Source organism: Ambystoma mexicanum, chromosome 9 (genome assembly GCF_040938575.1).
Source record: "Ambystoma mexicanum isolate Mex_15411 chromosome 9, UKY_AmexF1_1, whole genome shotgun sequence".
Classification (NCBI taxonomy): Eukaryota; Metazoa; Chordata; class Amphibia; order Caudata; family Ambystomatidae; genus Ambystoma; species Ambystoma mexicanum.
This window is the reverse complement of record NC_090931.1, coordinates 1,431,053,221-1,431,067,681: the sequence shown is the minus strand read 5'-3', so window position 1 is coordinate 1,431,067,681 and position 14,461 is coordinate 1,431,053,221. Positions and strand designations below refer to the sequence as shown.

The 14,461-nt window shown below is 44.4% G+C and overlaps 1 protein-coding gene across 3 annotated transcripts in view; it reads left to right on the top strand.

Annotated features, from left to right (window-relative positions):
- The window catches only part of USP37 (ubiquitin specific peptidase 37), a 724,569-nt gene that overhangs the window by 159,775 nt on the left and 550,333 nt on the right, over positions 1-14,461 (top strand). For all 3 annotated transcript variants that reach the window (XM_069616844.1, XM_069616843.1, XM_069616845.1), the window contains 2 exons: positions 2,535-2,619; positions 11,617-11,769. In XM_069616844.1, coding sequence (XP_069472945.1) covers positions 2,535-2,619; positions 11,617-11,769 — 238 coding nt within the window. The remainder of the gene's footprint in view (positions 1-2,534; positions 2,620-11,616; positions 11,770-14,461) is intronic.

Sequence of the window (14,461 nt, the reverse complement as noted above, 5' to 3'; positions counted from 1 at the left end):
TCTCCACCCCAAAACCCTTGTTTTCATTCCACAAAAGATAGAATGGTCTCAATTCCTGTAGTGTTTTAGGGTGGTGCCAAACAATCTTATTTTGTGTTCTGGGTGAATTTTTAAGCTGTATGATGGGAATAAACAGGAATGTTTTTTTTGTAATCTTGCAGAACACATGCTGCTTAAAAATGGTATGTAGTGCCAGTGAGGAGTTAGGGGAGTTTTCCTAAAGTCCACTTAAGACTTTGAAAAACTATCCCAATGGTATACAGATCCCCCAACTTTTTATCAGTCTTTAGTATTCATGGAATCTTGGTAGAGTGGCAAAGCAGTCAGGCTTCTCGGAGGAAGATGTGAGCTGTAGGTAAGTGCACCTTAGTTTAGCAGATCAAAGACTCATATATTTTATATAAATGTTTTGGTATATCTACACAAGGAATGCTTCAAAATGCTTAGACAACTTAACCAACATAAATACTTTTGAAACGGCTTTGGTTTGTTTGTAGTTGCTCGCAGTTACAATTGTTAGTTTGACACTAATGACCGTTATACCGTATTATCAGTAATAACCTGCAGAGACAAAGATATACAGTAATTGTATTAAGTTAGCAAAACCACATAAAATAGTCTTTTAGGAAGACCAACAGTTGGTTAGTCAAACAGTAGCAGAGCTTAAGTTTCTAGAGACAGTTTTACTGTGAGTTAACATACTTATGTACGTCAGTTTGGAGAGGGCTCAGTCTCACGAAGCAGCAGAACAGCAAAAGTTCATGTGGAGATTTTCAGTCTGTAGTTAAGGATGCTGGAAGAATTGACACAATGTAAGAGACCCTGTTAAAGGACTCGCAAAAGGGACACAAGCTGACGGCTTGCGTCTTAGGTAAGAGTCGACACCTCATCGTGGACTTCAACAATCTGGAGCGACTTCTTGGTTTAAGGTTAGCAATACCTTTTCACCCCACAGTACCTTAGAAATGTTTGTGGCTGGATTCTCAGGACAGCAGCGATGGACCCGGTCTCTGGATTCCTTGGTCTGGTGACGAAAGGTAGGACTCTGATCGGGATATCTCAGCAGCAGTCTCAAGAGCGGACATCTGGCACATATTTCTTCAGCTTCTGTCAGTCTTCAGTTTTGGTGCTTTTTCTGCAGCACCAGCCGCACCAACATAGGACTTGATTCACCCGGTCAATCGTCTTCAATTCCTGGAGTCCTGTTCTCTGGTCATGGGACTTGGATGAGTCGGATTGTCTCTTTGGAGATTCACCTGGATCTTAGCAAAGACTTGGACGGATTCACCTTTTCCAAGACTATGCTCTTCAATTGGATTGTAGGTCTCCTGGTATTTGCGGTCTGCAGCTCTGGTAAGGCACAGCATCTCGGGGAGATGGCAGTTTGTAGTTTGTCTCAGGGCTGGTTGGTCCCACTGGCCAAAGGGAAGGTGTCCTCTTGGGAGCTCCTCTGTTGCATAGAAAACTGGGTCAGGACAGCAGCAGACGCTTCATGGTGTTGCAAAAGGTCTGCAGGCGTCTCTGGTCTTCAGTTTCTTCTGTTTCCAGTGATCAACTTGCTTTTCACCTCAGGAAGCTCACCTTTTTATTCAGTTTCAGCACACATTCCGCTGCAGTTTTTCTCAGTGGTTTATAGAAAGGGGTGGGTGGCTGTCCAGTCATGACAGCCAGCACCCCAGTTGGAGCTGGTTCCATTAAGGCACTTGGGCAGACAAAAGGCAGGGGAGTGAAACTCCTCCCCCACTTCTTGCCTGCCTAGACACACTGGAGCCTAGGTGGGGACACCAATGGTTCACACCAAAGGCAAAACGCACGCCTCCCTCTCCCAGAATGATAGAAGGGCTATCAAAGAACAACCCCGCTACAAATGGCAAACAAAGAGCCACCAAGTTATTACTGAATACAGTCTGCAGTAAAAGATAGCACTATAGTTGAACACGTCCACTGCCAAGTGACTAAAAAGTCACAAGAGCAGAGTGAAGGGGGATACAAAGGTGGTGTCAATCTCTCAGAATATAACGTTTTAGGAGGTATACAAAGTATCACTCTATCCTTAAGAATAGTAGTACGTAAGAATAAAGAGAATCTCAATTGATAACCCACAAGGTTCCCAGAAACACTTCCCATAAGGAGTTGGTGGTGCAAAAGTAAAATGCAGATGCCCTAAGAGATTTAGGAAAGACTCCATAGTAAAGGTAAAACTGAGAACAGAGTTCCAAAAGACAGCTCGTAAGAAGGAATGAGTGGGGAAAAGGCTCATCTCATTCAGGATATAAACAAAGGTCCAGAAGTCCAGCAACAAGTGCTGAGTCTCACTAGGAGAGGGGATGACGCATAAAAATGATCTCCCCAACAAGAATCTTTACAGGAACAATGCACTCATTTAACATTCCTGCTACTATTGTGATCTTGAGGAGCCATATCTGGCTGCATCATTATTATTGCTTTTTATTTCACTTAACAATGTTGCTCTTTGCATGTCTTGCGTCTTTTGAAACCTATACATAATTATGTTTTTCCTGCTCTTCTTTCAGGGGTCTTCCCGCTCCAGTCTTCCTCATTCTATGGCAGCAGGTCTGCTTCCAAGGATTACACTTTTGGAAATCCAAACTCTGACAAGTAAGGTTTTAGTTCTTGATTACCGATTGAGTTGTGGATTCAGACATGTTTTGGTTTGCAATTACTTTTACATTAACACAGCAAAATACCAGTGCATGTTTACCTTTTTTTTAAATGTATTGAAATGAAAACCTAGCAACACCTGAAAACCTGGTAATTTATGAAAATATCTCTATGCTAATACTCTAGTAGCAAACAGACTATACATGACTGGACACACTGCGTTCCACAACTCTGTGACCGACCAGGACCAGATATCTGTGCTTGCCAGTGAAATGCTACATGCTAGCACATTCCTTCTACAAGTTGCCCAGAATGTGAAAACGGACCATGGGACACTAGAGGTTAAAGTAACTTTTCCGTAGAGGCAGAGTTTAAACGCCAATTGCTTTTCAATTTTAAGAATAAAGTTGAGTAAATCAAAACTTGATGTTCAAATTGTAATCTGTGGCAATCTATTTTCTTGCGTGTCCTGCCTATGCCAATCTCCTTTGGCCTAAATGCGGTGCTTCTTTGAAACGGGCCTTATTTGTCAAAAGGTCTTGAAAGGCAGTTTAGAATCCTCCTGGAAGGTTCACCCTGCTACTGCTGACTACATCACACACCTTCAATGCTCTCCCCGACACATCTGACAATGTGAAAGGACTAGTGCCTTGCAAAAAAGTAGTTCATGAAAATGTGACCACTTCTAAACACTTAGCTCAAACCTTTCCCCTCTAATCTGCATTTTCCTAAATCCTCCTCCATGAGAAACATTCCTCATCTTTTGTATCGCCACTGCCTGCTGAATGCTCTTCCTTAGCTGGCAGAAACTGACAAGCCCACAGACTTTCTGGGAAAACGTCTGAAGGCCTCTGGCAGCAGGATCTTGTGCAGGGGTCCGGACTAGTTTTTTATCTGCTCAAGAGTCAAAGAACTGAAGATTGTCTTCTGTGGATCATTGCAGAGACTGGGTTTTCCCAGGACTTTCATGTAGGCAGTGCTGGTTGTCTCCATTGGCAGTCTTCAGAGCTTCATCTGGCTAATCCTCTTCTTTGAGGTCTTGGCTCCAGTTGATCTGAGGAACAGCTGCAGGACTCAAATTCGGATTAGGGCTTCCCCACAGAACAAATGGAAGTTATCTGCTCCATTCATTCTGGTGAGGTCGGTCTGTCCAATCATGAACTGCCTCTTACCCCACATAACACGCACCCCCTGCCCCCCTGTCTGGGGTGTGGATATGGACTAAAATGTCCCAGCCCCAACATCTAGCCAGATGCTTGCACTGCTACTTTGCCTGTCTTGCCCAGGACAGGGCAGAATTTTCTTTTTTGTAACTTCCCCTCCATATTTTCATGTGGAACTCCCATTCAGAAAGTCAGGACAGGATTAAAAAGCAAAAAAAAAAGTGAAGCGGCTTCATTTTTCTTGCCTTTTGCTCATTTATTATGGGGAAATTGAACAGTCCTTCAGACTATCAGTACCAGGAAACTGTTAGCCATTGGAATGCTTGTATTTTTATATTGCACACCTTACAATGCAGTGCAATGGGGATACTTTTGTATCGCCGTATCTTTTTACACATGGGTTTTTGGTTAATTGTCCCTAAAGATGAGCTTGTGGAAGTAGTTACATTTGTACTGTTTTGGCATCATTTTTGGTGTGCACATTCCTGTTGACCATATATGGCTATTAAATGTGGCTAGTCCCCTAAAATGGCCAGTCCACAATCTTTTTGCATGTTCAATGGCCATATTGTTTGGCCTTTCTATCTTCTTGGGTCAGGAAAGTCCTTATGTCGAGGTGAGAAAGACACGCCCTGCCCCCTCTGAGGTACGCAGCGGACAGGCAGGGAGCATCCCACACCAAAAACAGGTGATCTCCAGTTTTCGCTCACTGGATACAGGCTTGCCACAGAGTTTTACCTGAAAATGACGTCCTGAACAAATGATACATTAAATAAACTCAGGGGGCTGTGATTGGGCTAGTGCTATGGTAGCATACATTTTCTATTTGGGGATTAGTCTTATTGATCTGGCGTTACTGAGTAACTTCGCCTAGGACCACCTGCGAAAAGGATACTTGGGCAACATGTCAGGACAAATTATGAGTGGTTGTTGGAATGTTGTTAAAGTGAAGGGATTGGTCAAGTGTGGCTTCTCGCCATGGCAGGTTGGACGGTTACCAGCACATCAGCAACAATTAAAGGTGATGTGAACGGCCCCAAGGTGCTGCGTGTCCCACCATAGTTACCATTCTCTAATTCCCTAGGCCTTGAGCCAGGACACTTATTTTTCAACTTTAAATTTTATTGTATCTTTCGTCCCAAAGAGATGGATGGGAACAAAGGTCTGTCTGCCCATGTCTGGCTTTAATGAATAGGCATTCTCTGCCAGCTGCAAGTCACGTGGGTGGGGAACCATACTTTTAGCTATCGTGTCCAGCAAGTTATATGAATTTTAGCTGGTTGTACAACAGGTGTTATTCCCTCCTTGTTCTCTGGAGCCTTGTTTGAGCTACTGTTATGTTAATTTGCATTTATATAGCGCCTTATATACCATTGGTATGGTCTGAAGGCGCTGGTAGGTTGAACGCCCTTCGGAACCAAAGTTCGGGTCAGGAGAGAGAGAGTAGAGAGAGAGTCTGAAGATGCGTGTGCGCACCAGGTATGTGTGCAGCTGGTGCGGAGTTCGTGTAGTAGCTGCTTCATAGCGGTAGGTGTGGTGGTTGAGAGATCAGGAGTATGTGTTCGCTCTGGCAGGATTTATCCAGACTGAGTGTGGCTGCATTAGGCCTGAGGAGAATGCCTGGCTGGGGTGGGGGGGGTGTGTGTAACCAGCAGTGTTTACGTAGAGTGATGGGGAGTGAGCGGGAGATGTTGATATGAGAACCGTTATACCGAATGGTGTCATAGTATCTCTGTGTTCTAGTTGAGTGGTGGTGTAAAGGAGAGTAAGCGTGGGGTGTGGTATGATGCAATATATGCTCTTTCAAATGTTCCCTGCATTCCAAGGCATATTATGTACGTCACGCGATTCTATGCGATCAAGTCCGTTCTATGCACTTTTATTCGTTTCACTCATCTGCTCTGTGCACTCGGTCTGCTCTGTGCGCTCGGTCTGCTCTCCGTACTCCAGTGTGAGCTGATGAGGACCCGACGTTCCCATCTTTGTGTTTGATTTTAGATGAAGCGGTTTGCCGTCTGGCATCTGCCTTGTTCCTGTGCTGTTCCAATTTCTGCTTGAACCTGACCATCTCTGCTATCCTTGGCAACCTTATGTGCTTGTTGCACTGCTCAACTCTGTCCTTCTGTTCATTCAGCTGATGAAATTCCCCTGCTCCGTTATGGCGTTGCACTTCACCTAACGTGACTGTGTCCTCAATCTTGGTTTGCTTGGCCACCATTTCAGCCGCATTCAGCAAGCATTTGTGTACTCTTGCACAACTTCGTTTCAGCATACGAGTGTTTTACTACCCTAGTGATTGTAAGCATGTTCTTCGTGTCTAAATGCAGTTTGACCTAGTGTTTGCATCTTTGTGCTTGCATGCATGTGCTTCATGTCTAATGCGCCTACATGTGCTGGCCCTAGCCGTGACTTAATTTGTCTCAATTACAGCTCATCCAGGGGTTCCATCGACTGCAGGGCTATTGCTTCGGTCATCTTATCTGGGTAGGGTCTGTACAGTTGTCTCAAGGTATAACTGCATGCGACAGCAGTTTAATAGTGGTGAGGGGGTAGGTGCCTTAAGTGAGGTGCATGTTTGTGCTTATACTGTTGGAGCAGGGGAGTGCCGAAGTGATGATGGACACTGTTAGGCAAGATTGTATGTAGTAACCGTGTGGGAGACTACTCTAGCCTTGCCCTCTTGGCAATAGATAACCCAACTATTGGTATAGGTCTGTACTACACAAGTTGGTAGAGTGACTGAGCAGCCAGGCTTATATTAAGAGGGGTAATTGTGAGCTGTAGAGATGTAACCTAGAGATTCACAAATGCAAGGATTCAAATAACGCATATACTCAGGGTTTTCTAGTAAAAGAATCATGTTTTTAAATGAGCCTTCTTTAGAAAGGGGCAATATGTAACAATAAAAATACACTTCAAAAATACTTCCTCTGATTTAGGTTAAGCAAGTTGGATGACGGACACAAGGGCAGAGGCACGCGGGCAGGCACCCCAGACCCCCTTCAATTGCTAGGGCATTGATGTAGCACCTTTTACACTTAATGCAATACTGAGGTTGTGGAAAAAGGTTTGGGAAGGAAAAATGTTAAGTTCTCAGAATATGTGAATACTTTGCTATCTTGCCAATGCAGTGTAGATTAACCCTTTCCCAGCAATACAAGTAACTTATGCACCACATATGATGGACAGAGTCAGTGGGTCGGAAGACTCTGCAGGACATCCAAAGTCAATTGGGACAAAGTCTAGTAGGGAGCTGAGACACTTTTTCAGATAGTACAAAAGTCTTGCACAATGTTTTTTAGTTTGTAGAAAAAGAATCACTGTTGGGCCACAAGCTGTAAGGGTTGTGAAGGCAAAGCTGCAAGCAACTCTGTAGAAAAAGCAGCTACTGCAAGTCTCCAGTGAGACAAACTAGCTACAGACCAAAAAAGGCAAGTACCCCTTTAGTCAAGACAGTACCTTGGCTTGTAAGAAGAGGATACAGCTGGCTTCTGTTCAGGTTGCAGTCCTGCAGTTACTGGGCCTCAGTCGTGGAGACAAAAGGCAGGACGTCTGGATGACTTTCAGATCAGCGGCACTTTGTGGTTTCAGCTACTCGCAAATAGCACCACCATGGTTCTTGGACACCATTGGAATTTCCTTGCTTCTGTGGTCCTGCACTCTGAGGTGGCTCAAGCTTGGTCAGTCCTGCTTCAAGGGAGTCCGGAGGATCTTCCTGGAGCTCGGGTCCGGCTTAAAGGCGATTAACTCTAGTCTGGTGTTCCTGTACCCTGGCACTCTGTTCCTGCAGCTGCAAAGAAGTACAGCCAGCAGAGAGGGGTGCCCGTCGAGTTCGTCTTGGGGCTGATTGGTCCCACCAACCCAAGGATAGAAGTCGTCCTTTCCGGGCTTCTCTATTCGATTAGACATTTGGAGATTCAGCACTGCAGCAGGGCTTCACCGGCCAAACCAATGGTCCAGGAGGGTGCAGCAAGCTTCTCTTCTAGTTTCTTCTTCGGTTCCTTCATCCAGTGGTCGACTCGGCCTTCCTTGCAAAAGACCTCCTTTTATGCAGGATTCTCTCATTCATACGCAGCCTAGCCGTCACTCACACAGCAGGGTGGCTGTCCTCTAAGGACAGTCAGCCAATCACCTTTGTGTGCATTTCTGTAACCAAGGAGACTAAGCACAGGAATTTTTAGGAACCTCCCTTGCTTCCTGCCCTGCCAGACACGCTGGAGCCAGAGGCGGGTTTCAGCACTGAAGCCCGCCAACGGCAAAACGAACAGAGATCAAACCTGGTTTGGTGTGCAGAGTAAATCTCAAGAAGGACCTTTCCAACAAGAAATGGTGAAAAAAGACCGGGACCATTTTGACAAAATGGGCACCCATGGGTGCAATACTGCAGCTGAGGATTCAGCCTGCAGTAAAAACGCACATTGGTAGGAAAAAGTAACCGACCACCAGCCATTAATTGTAGAAAGGGTAATATAAAAATGTTACATGAGAAGATAGACAAAGGGTATACAAAGTAACCCCTCCTGCACTCTATGTAAAATGGGGTGTGCTGGGTCTACATAGAGAAAGGCAAGTCAAGTCAATATCACTTTGCTACTCTTGTAAACAGTAGTTTATTCAAGAGAAGGTATTTAAACCTTAGCAGAAATCCAAAGGATTTCTGTGACGCTGCACTGAGGGCGCTGTGTCGCAATGTAAAAAGAGAACTATGGAGTTTGTCAGAATCAAAACCAAAATAAACACAGGGTTCATATCAAATATACATGAGTGGGGAAATAGTGAATTTAAACTCCTTAAGTCCAGCAAAGGCACTGGGGGTCTCTAAGGTAGAAGGGTATTAACACAGAATTGAGAATCCTCCTTAACACCAGAACAAAGCCGGTCTGGAGGCTAGTTGGTCCCACCAGCCTAAGGGAGGAAGTTGTCCTTGGTAGAGCTTCCCTGTGGATGGGGAGAAAGGGGTCGGCACAGCTGCAAGTATTCACCGGTGCTTTCACGGGCTTGGAAGGTGCTGGAGTCTCTGCGCCTGCTTTGGATTTGATGTTCCAGTGGTCGACTCTGCCTGTAGTCTCAAAACCCCTGCCCTATATGAGAAATCCCATTAATTCACAGCACTAAGCTGTCAATCGGAGTGGGGGAGGGGTGGTCGGCCGCTAGGACTGGCACCCGCCAAGTTGGAACTGATTTCGGCCAGGCATGCCTACATGCAAAGGCCAGTGAAGTTCTGGGCTCCTCCCTCACGTCCTGCCTGCCCAGACACACTGGAGCCTTGGTGGGCTTCTGGTCTGAAGCCCGCCAAAGGCAACACAATGGACTCAAACCTGATCTAAACAAAGTAAAAGCCCAGAAGGAACTAACAGACCAATGGTGAAAAACAAAGAATGGGGCCATTTTGGTAAAATGGTCACCCCTAGGTGCTGTACTGCATCTGAGAAATCAGCCTGCAGATACTTTACACGAAGGGTAGTAAAAAAAACTGCCACCAGCCATTCAAGTTAGTGTTACAAAAAGTTACATGAGAAGTGGGATAAGGAGTTACTTTGTAACCCCCAGCAGTCCACGTAGGGTGTGCTGGACCCACAAAGCAAAAATATAAGACCAAAGTTGTCCTACTATTCTTGAACTGTACTTCACGCAAGAGAATGTATTTAAGCATGTAGAGGAGTCCAAGGGACTCCTCAGTGTCAATGCACAAAAGGTGCTATCAGTATATAAAAGAAGATGCCCATCAGAGTGTACTAAACTCCATTAAAACATTAAGGAACCCCACATCTTAGTTGGAGGGAAAAGGCATGAGTGGGTGGCAAAAAGGCCCACTCAGGAGGTTAAAATAAAAAGGTCCCAGATTCCAGCAATTGGCTTGTGGGTCTCTAAGGTTAAAGGGAATTGGCACAGAAACTGAAAATTCTCCCAGTCTTGTCCAATCACATGTTGGTGGTGGATTGTAATAAAATATATGGCAGTGTTTTAACTGTTGCAAAATGTGTCTAATGATGTGGTTCGGTGAGACTCTGGTTGGTTTGACTCGACGGTCATCTGGCTCCTCCCTGTCCGATTGTACAATAAACTTGCTTTATGTACACTTTTGTACTCTGTCCTTAAGTTGTGTGCCTGCTTGGGTTAAGGTGATTAGGGACTCAGCCATACACTGGCGACCACTGAATTTCCGGCCTCGAATGTGGAACGGTGACAATTCTACCAAGGTAGGACCTAACTGAGCCAGTCGTTCCATTGGGTGGTCCAGGGACACTTCTGAAGGCTCAGGACGGCTGAATCCTCTTGAATGCATAGACTGGCTGGTGTCACCAGTCCAAGGATTGAAGCCTTGCTTGGTGCCTTCGCAGATCAGGTAGTCCAGGAAGGCCCTCTGGCACCACGGATGTTGAGTGGGAGCAGACAGTGCCACCCCTTCCTCCTGGGCGCCACACAAAGGCACAACTAGCCTGCGAAAAGCAGTCCATTTCCCAGGCAAGTGCATCTCCTTATTTGGGATTTCCTGACCTCAGAAGGCAAGGTGGTCTAACGGCAATGAGGCAAAAGAACAAGCGAAACCTCCTGTCGCATGGCCATTGTAGGACACTAGTCACGTTTAATAGCCACACGTGGCAAACAATGTGCACACTAAAAAGAATGCAAAAATGGTAAAAACGGTATCTGCTGCCACCAGCTTGTCTTTAGGCACATATAAAAGTAACTAGAAGTGTAAGACTAGAGTGCTAGTAAAGTATCCCCACTGCACTGTAAGATGGTGTGTGCGCTGTCATAAAGTTACCAAAAAGACAGAAGGGAACAAGAAAAGGGAAACTTAGTCTCCCAGTACTGAAAGCCTTAAGGGGCTGGTCAGGTTCCCCGTAGCTATGAGCAAAAGTGCAGTGAAGCTGGACAGAGTACAAATCCAAAAGGTTTTGGGGTCCATAGAACTGGAGGGAAAATTGCTTAACAGAACTTTCCTAGCAACAATGAATGAAAAGCGTGCACTTTCATGTGTTGGGGAGTGAGCCTTTATGCTGAATAGATGGGTTTACATTTCTGCAGCAGACAGTATGGGCATGTTCTTACTGTGGCATGACAACTGTTATCAATGTTACTACCTGCTTTAGTGGTAGATGGGTGGGTAGATTGGCTGACCTAAATCTGTGCAAACATTTATTTGCTGGCAAAGCCAACAGAAGGATGTTCTTATTGTAATGCTGGAATATATTGGTTCAGCCTACATGGACACTTATGGGCACTGCCCACATGAATGGTTTTATACTTTCATATATATTGCTGCCAAAGTCCTCTTAAAAATGAGATGGAAAATGCTCCTGTACACTGTTGGTAACTTGTATCTATTGGATGTTATTCATTTGTTCTCTCAAACAGATTGCAAACTGACATTTTTCAGTGTTCTGTAAAATGCACATTTTTTTTTTCCTCGGTGGGTTGATCTTGTTGGTAGTTTTAGGCTCTTGCTATGCTTGCTTTCACGCATACATGGGAATATTTACCCCCCCTATGATTACAATATTCACCAACTGCCACGGATTACGGTTCTAAATTAATTAAAAGTGAAATTGATAAATTGGGAATGGTTAAGTTGTAACGGCTCTTGACCTTCCATGTCACTACTGCGTTGTTTAGTTATTTGGTTCTAAAAAGGAACTCTTTAATGGTAACTTGTTTAGTCTTTAATTAGCCAGTACCTATTTAGTAGTGAATGCATGTTTTCCTGTGGATCCAGTTCTCGGTGGAAAGAACTTGTTCATGGGGCATGGAATACTTTGAGAACGTTAGAGGTTGTATTGGATAAATACAAGTAATCCACTTATTTTCATGCTTTTCCCTCTTCCAGATCTAATTGCTCTTCTCAATCTCTGTCTGTGAAGAGATCGCTTGGTTTCACCCCTCAACCTAGTGCTGTGAAAAAAATGAGACCAAATCAAGACTACACTGGATGGAATAAATCCCGCTTTTCACTATCTAGTCAAACGCAGCCATTGCAAGGGTATGTATTGGGGTCAGACTTAAATGCTTTATTTTTGTACTCCATTCAGTTTTCTAATTTCTCCCTATTTAGGTTTTTTATTTTGAATTGTCCATCTGCACTATTTGAAGGCTATATGCAAATTCATATTGGACCTGCCACAAATTTGCAGTGCACCCTACAAGGCACCAATGCACAGCAAGAAGCAGCCTCAGATAGGATTCGGCTTGCTGGTTGTTAAGCTTTTCAAAAATCTCTAGTTCGGCTGGAAAGCCAACCTTAGTGGGCCTGCAAAGGTTTGACACAAGTCTTACCTGAAATACTCTTTGAAGCACAGATGTTCAATTATGTCAATATAGGAGACCAGCGGTTAGCAAATGCAAGAGCCTGAGATGTACTAGACTGACCACACAGTTGAGTACAAAGGTTATATTTATTTTAAGTAAGTTGCACCTGTAGGAGATCATGTGGATTGATACGTGGCTCCCACAATTAGACATTTGAATTAGGTTAACAGAGCATTTTGTAGTAATTTGAAAGTGATCTACATTTAAGATGGATTTCTTAAATCTGGCCTGGTGGACAGATTTCAGGAGGCATCCCTAGTTATAGTGAACAGGGGAATTCTGAGAGGTTGGCCAAACCCAAATAAGCAAGGTGTGGAGAGTGGCCAAGGTTTAATCTCTGGAGAGTGTGGGTCAGGGGTTCCACAATGAGTCAAAACAGTGAAGCGCACAATTCTGCCTAGACTGGGAAGTACAAACTTACTGCCCAAAGCACACTAGCAACATGTACCAAGCAGCTACTATAATCACACAATATGGAATTATTAAACTTAAATAGTCTACTTCTGTTTGTAGAAATTCATTCAATTCACTTGAAGGTAAGTAATGGTGCAGTAAGGAAAACCACTTAACAGTTGCTCTCTTATTTGAGAAGTCGAATCCTTATGTGAAATGGGGCCTTGTGCCCAAAAGTCACAGAAGCTTCTTTCCAGGAGAGGGGACAAAGTTAGGAAAGGGCCTGGTAGTGGTGAAAAGTTTTCAGAGCACTGAACAACATTGTTGCAAGTAAACTATTTTCTGATCCTCTAGAACAGATTTTGGAACAAATGTTGAAAAAGCAATGTAATACACAAGTTTATTCATAATTTATTATTGGGAATACTGGGAAGGCTGAATGTATTGAGTTCTCTCCCCCGCTGACTTTGATTTTTCCCCGAGTGACTTGGCAGGTATACTGAGTCGCTGGAGGTAGGCTTTCCCGTCGATGAATCCAGTTGACGATTAAGAGGAGCTGTGGGTGCAAGGAGGATTCTGTTCGGGTCCATGAGCGCGGAGTGCAATCCTTGCCGATGAAGAAATGCAGCCCGCATCGATGCAGGTCTCTTCAAGACACTACCACAAGGAGGAAAGCTGGTTCCAGCTACAGTCGCCGCACATGGGCAACAGCAGGTGCATCTCCAGTCGCAAACTCCAAGGCTCCCGACGACTAGAATGCGTCTTGACTAGTTAGTCTCACCAGTCAAAGGGTTGAAGCACTGCAGCGGGGCTTCGCAGATCAGGTAGTCCAGCAGTGCTTCAATGATCCAAATGCAAGAATGGTCGCCAGGCCTTTTGGGTGTTGTCCATGGAGCTTGTCTGCAGGATAATTGGTTTAACACTGATCTGAAGAAATTGCTGTAGGAGTCCTTGTCCTATCCCAAGCAAGCCCACCAATGATGAGGATCAGCGCCATTCAAACAACCAGCAGTGGTCCAATCTGGGACACCTGTGGGTGTCACTCGGGGCCTCACACCCAAACTGTCGCCACTTCCTGGGTCCACACAGAAATGGCATGCACTAGCCTGTGAAAAGAGCAGCTTTCCTGGGCGAATGCACAACACTATAAGGGGTTTTCTGACCTCTGAAGGCAGGAGGAAGGGCAAGAAATCTGGCCAAAGGACTAGCGAAAATTCTCATGGCACACCCATTTTAGGGCACTAGCTACATTTTGTAGCCAGACAATGTAAACCCGAATGTGCACACTAAAAATAATGCTATAAAATGGTAATTGCTGCCACCAGCTAGTCCATGGGATAAAAGTAACCCGTAATGTCTAGGGTGATGAAAGTATCACCACTGCATGTTAAGATGTGTGCACTGTTAAAATGTTACCCAAACTGTTAAAAAGTTAAGGACAAAAGGGAAATCTAGTTTCCCAGTACTGATGGTCTGAAGGACTAATCGGCTTCCCCATGACAAAATGAGAAAAAGGCCATGCAATACTCTGTAAAATGTCAGACCGGTTCAAAAAAGCAACATGTTTGGCGTCCATAGGAAAGATGTTGCTTTAAGCAACGTTGCCTCTATATACTAACACTTTGCAACCTATAATGCAGATAAACAAAGGTGATTACAAAAATATATATATTTTTTTAAATCTGGCACAAACTAGCTAGACAGCAATCTCAAATTGAGACTGCTTCAGGCTAAATCCAGAAGGATATATTCTTTGCTTGGTGTCTAAGCAGATTTAAATACAGTTAAGGCAATTATTTTTGACATTGTTCAACCATAACCTTTCTGATTGAAGTTGCATTGCTTTTTACTCCCGATTTCAATGTTGACTTTTCTTGTCGTGTTTTCCTACAGTCCTCTCCATGTGAGTTCTCTGTGCAGCAGTTTAATAAATGCTTTATAGATGCATTGCTAATTTAGGGGAATACTTTTTC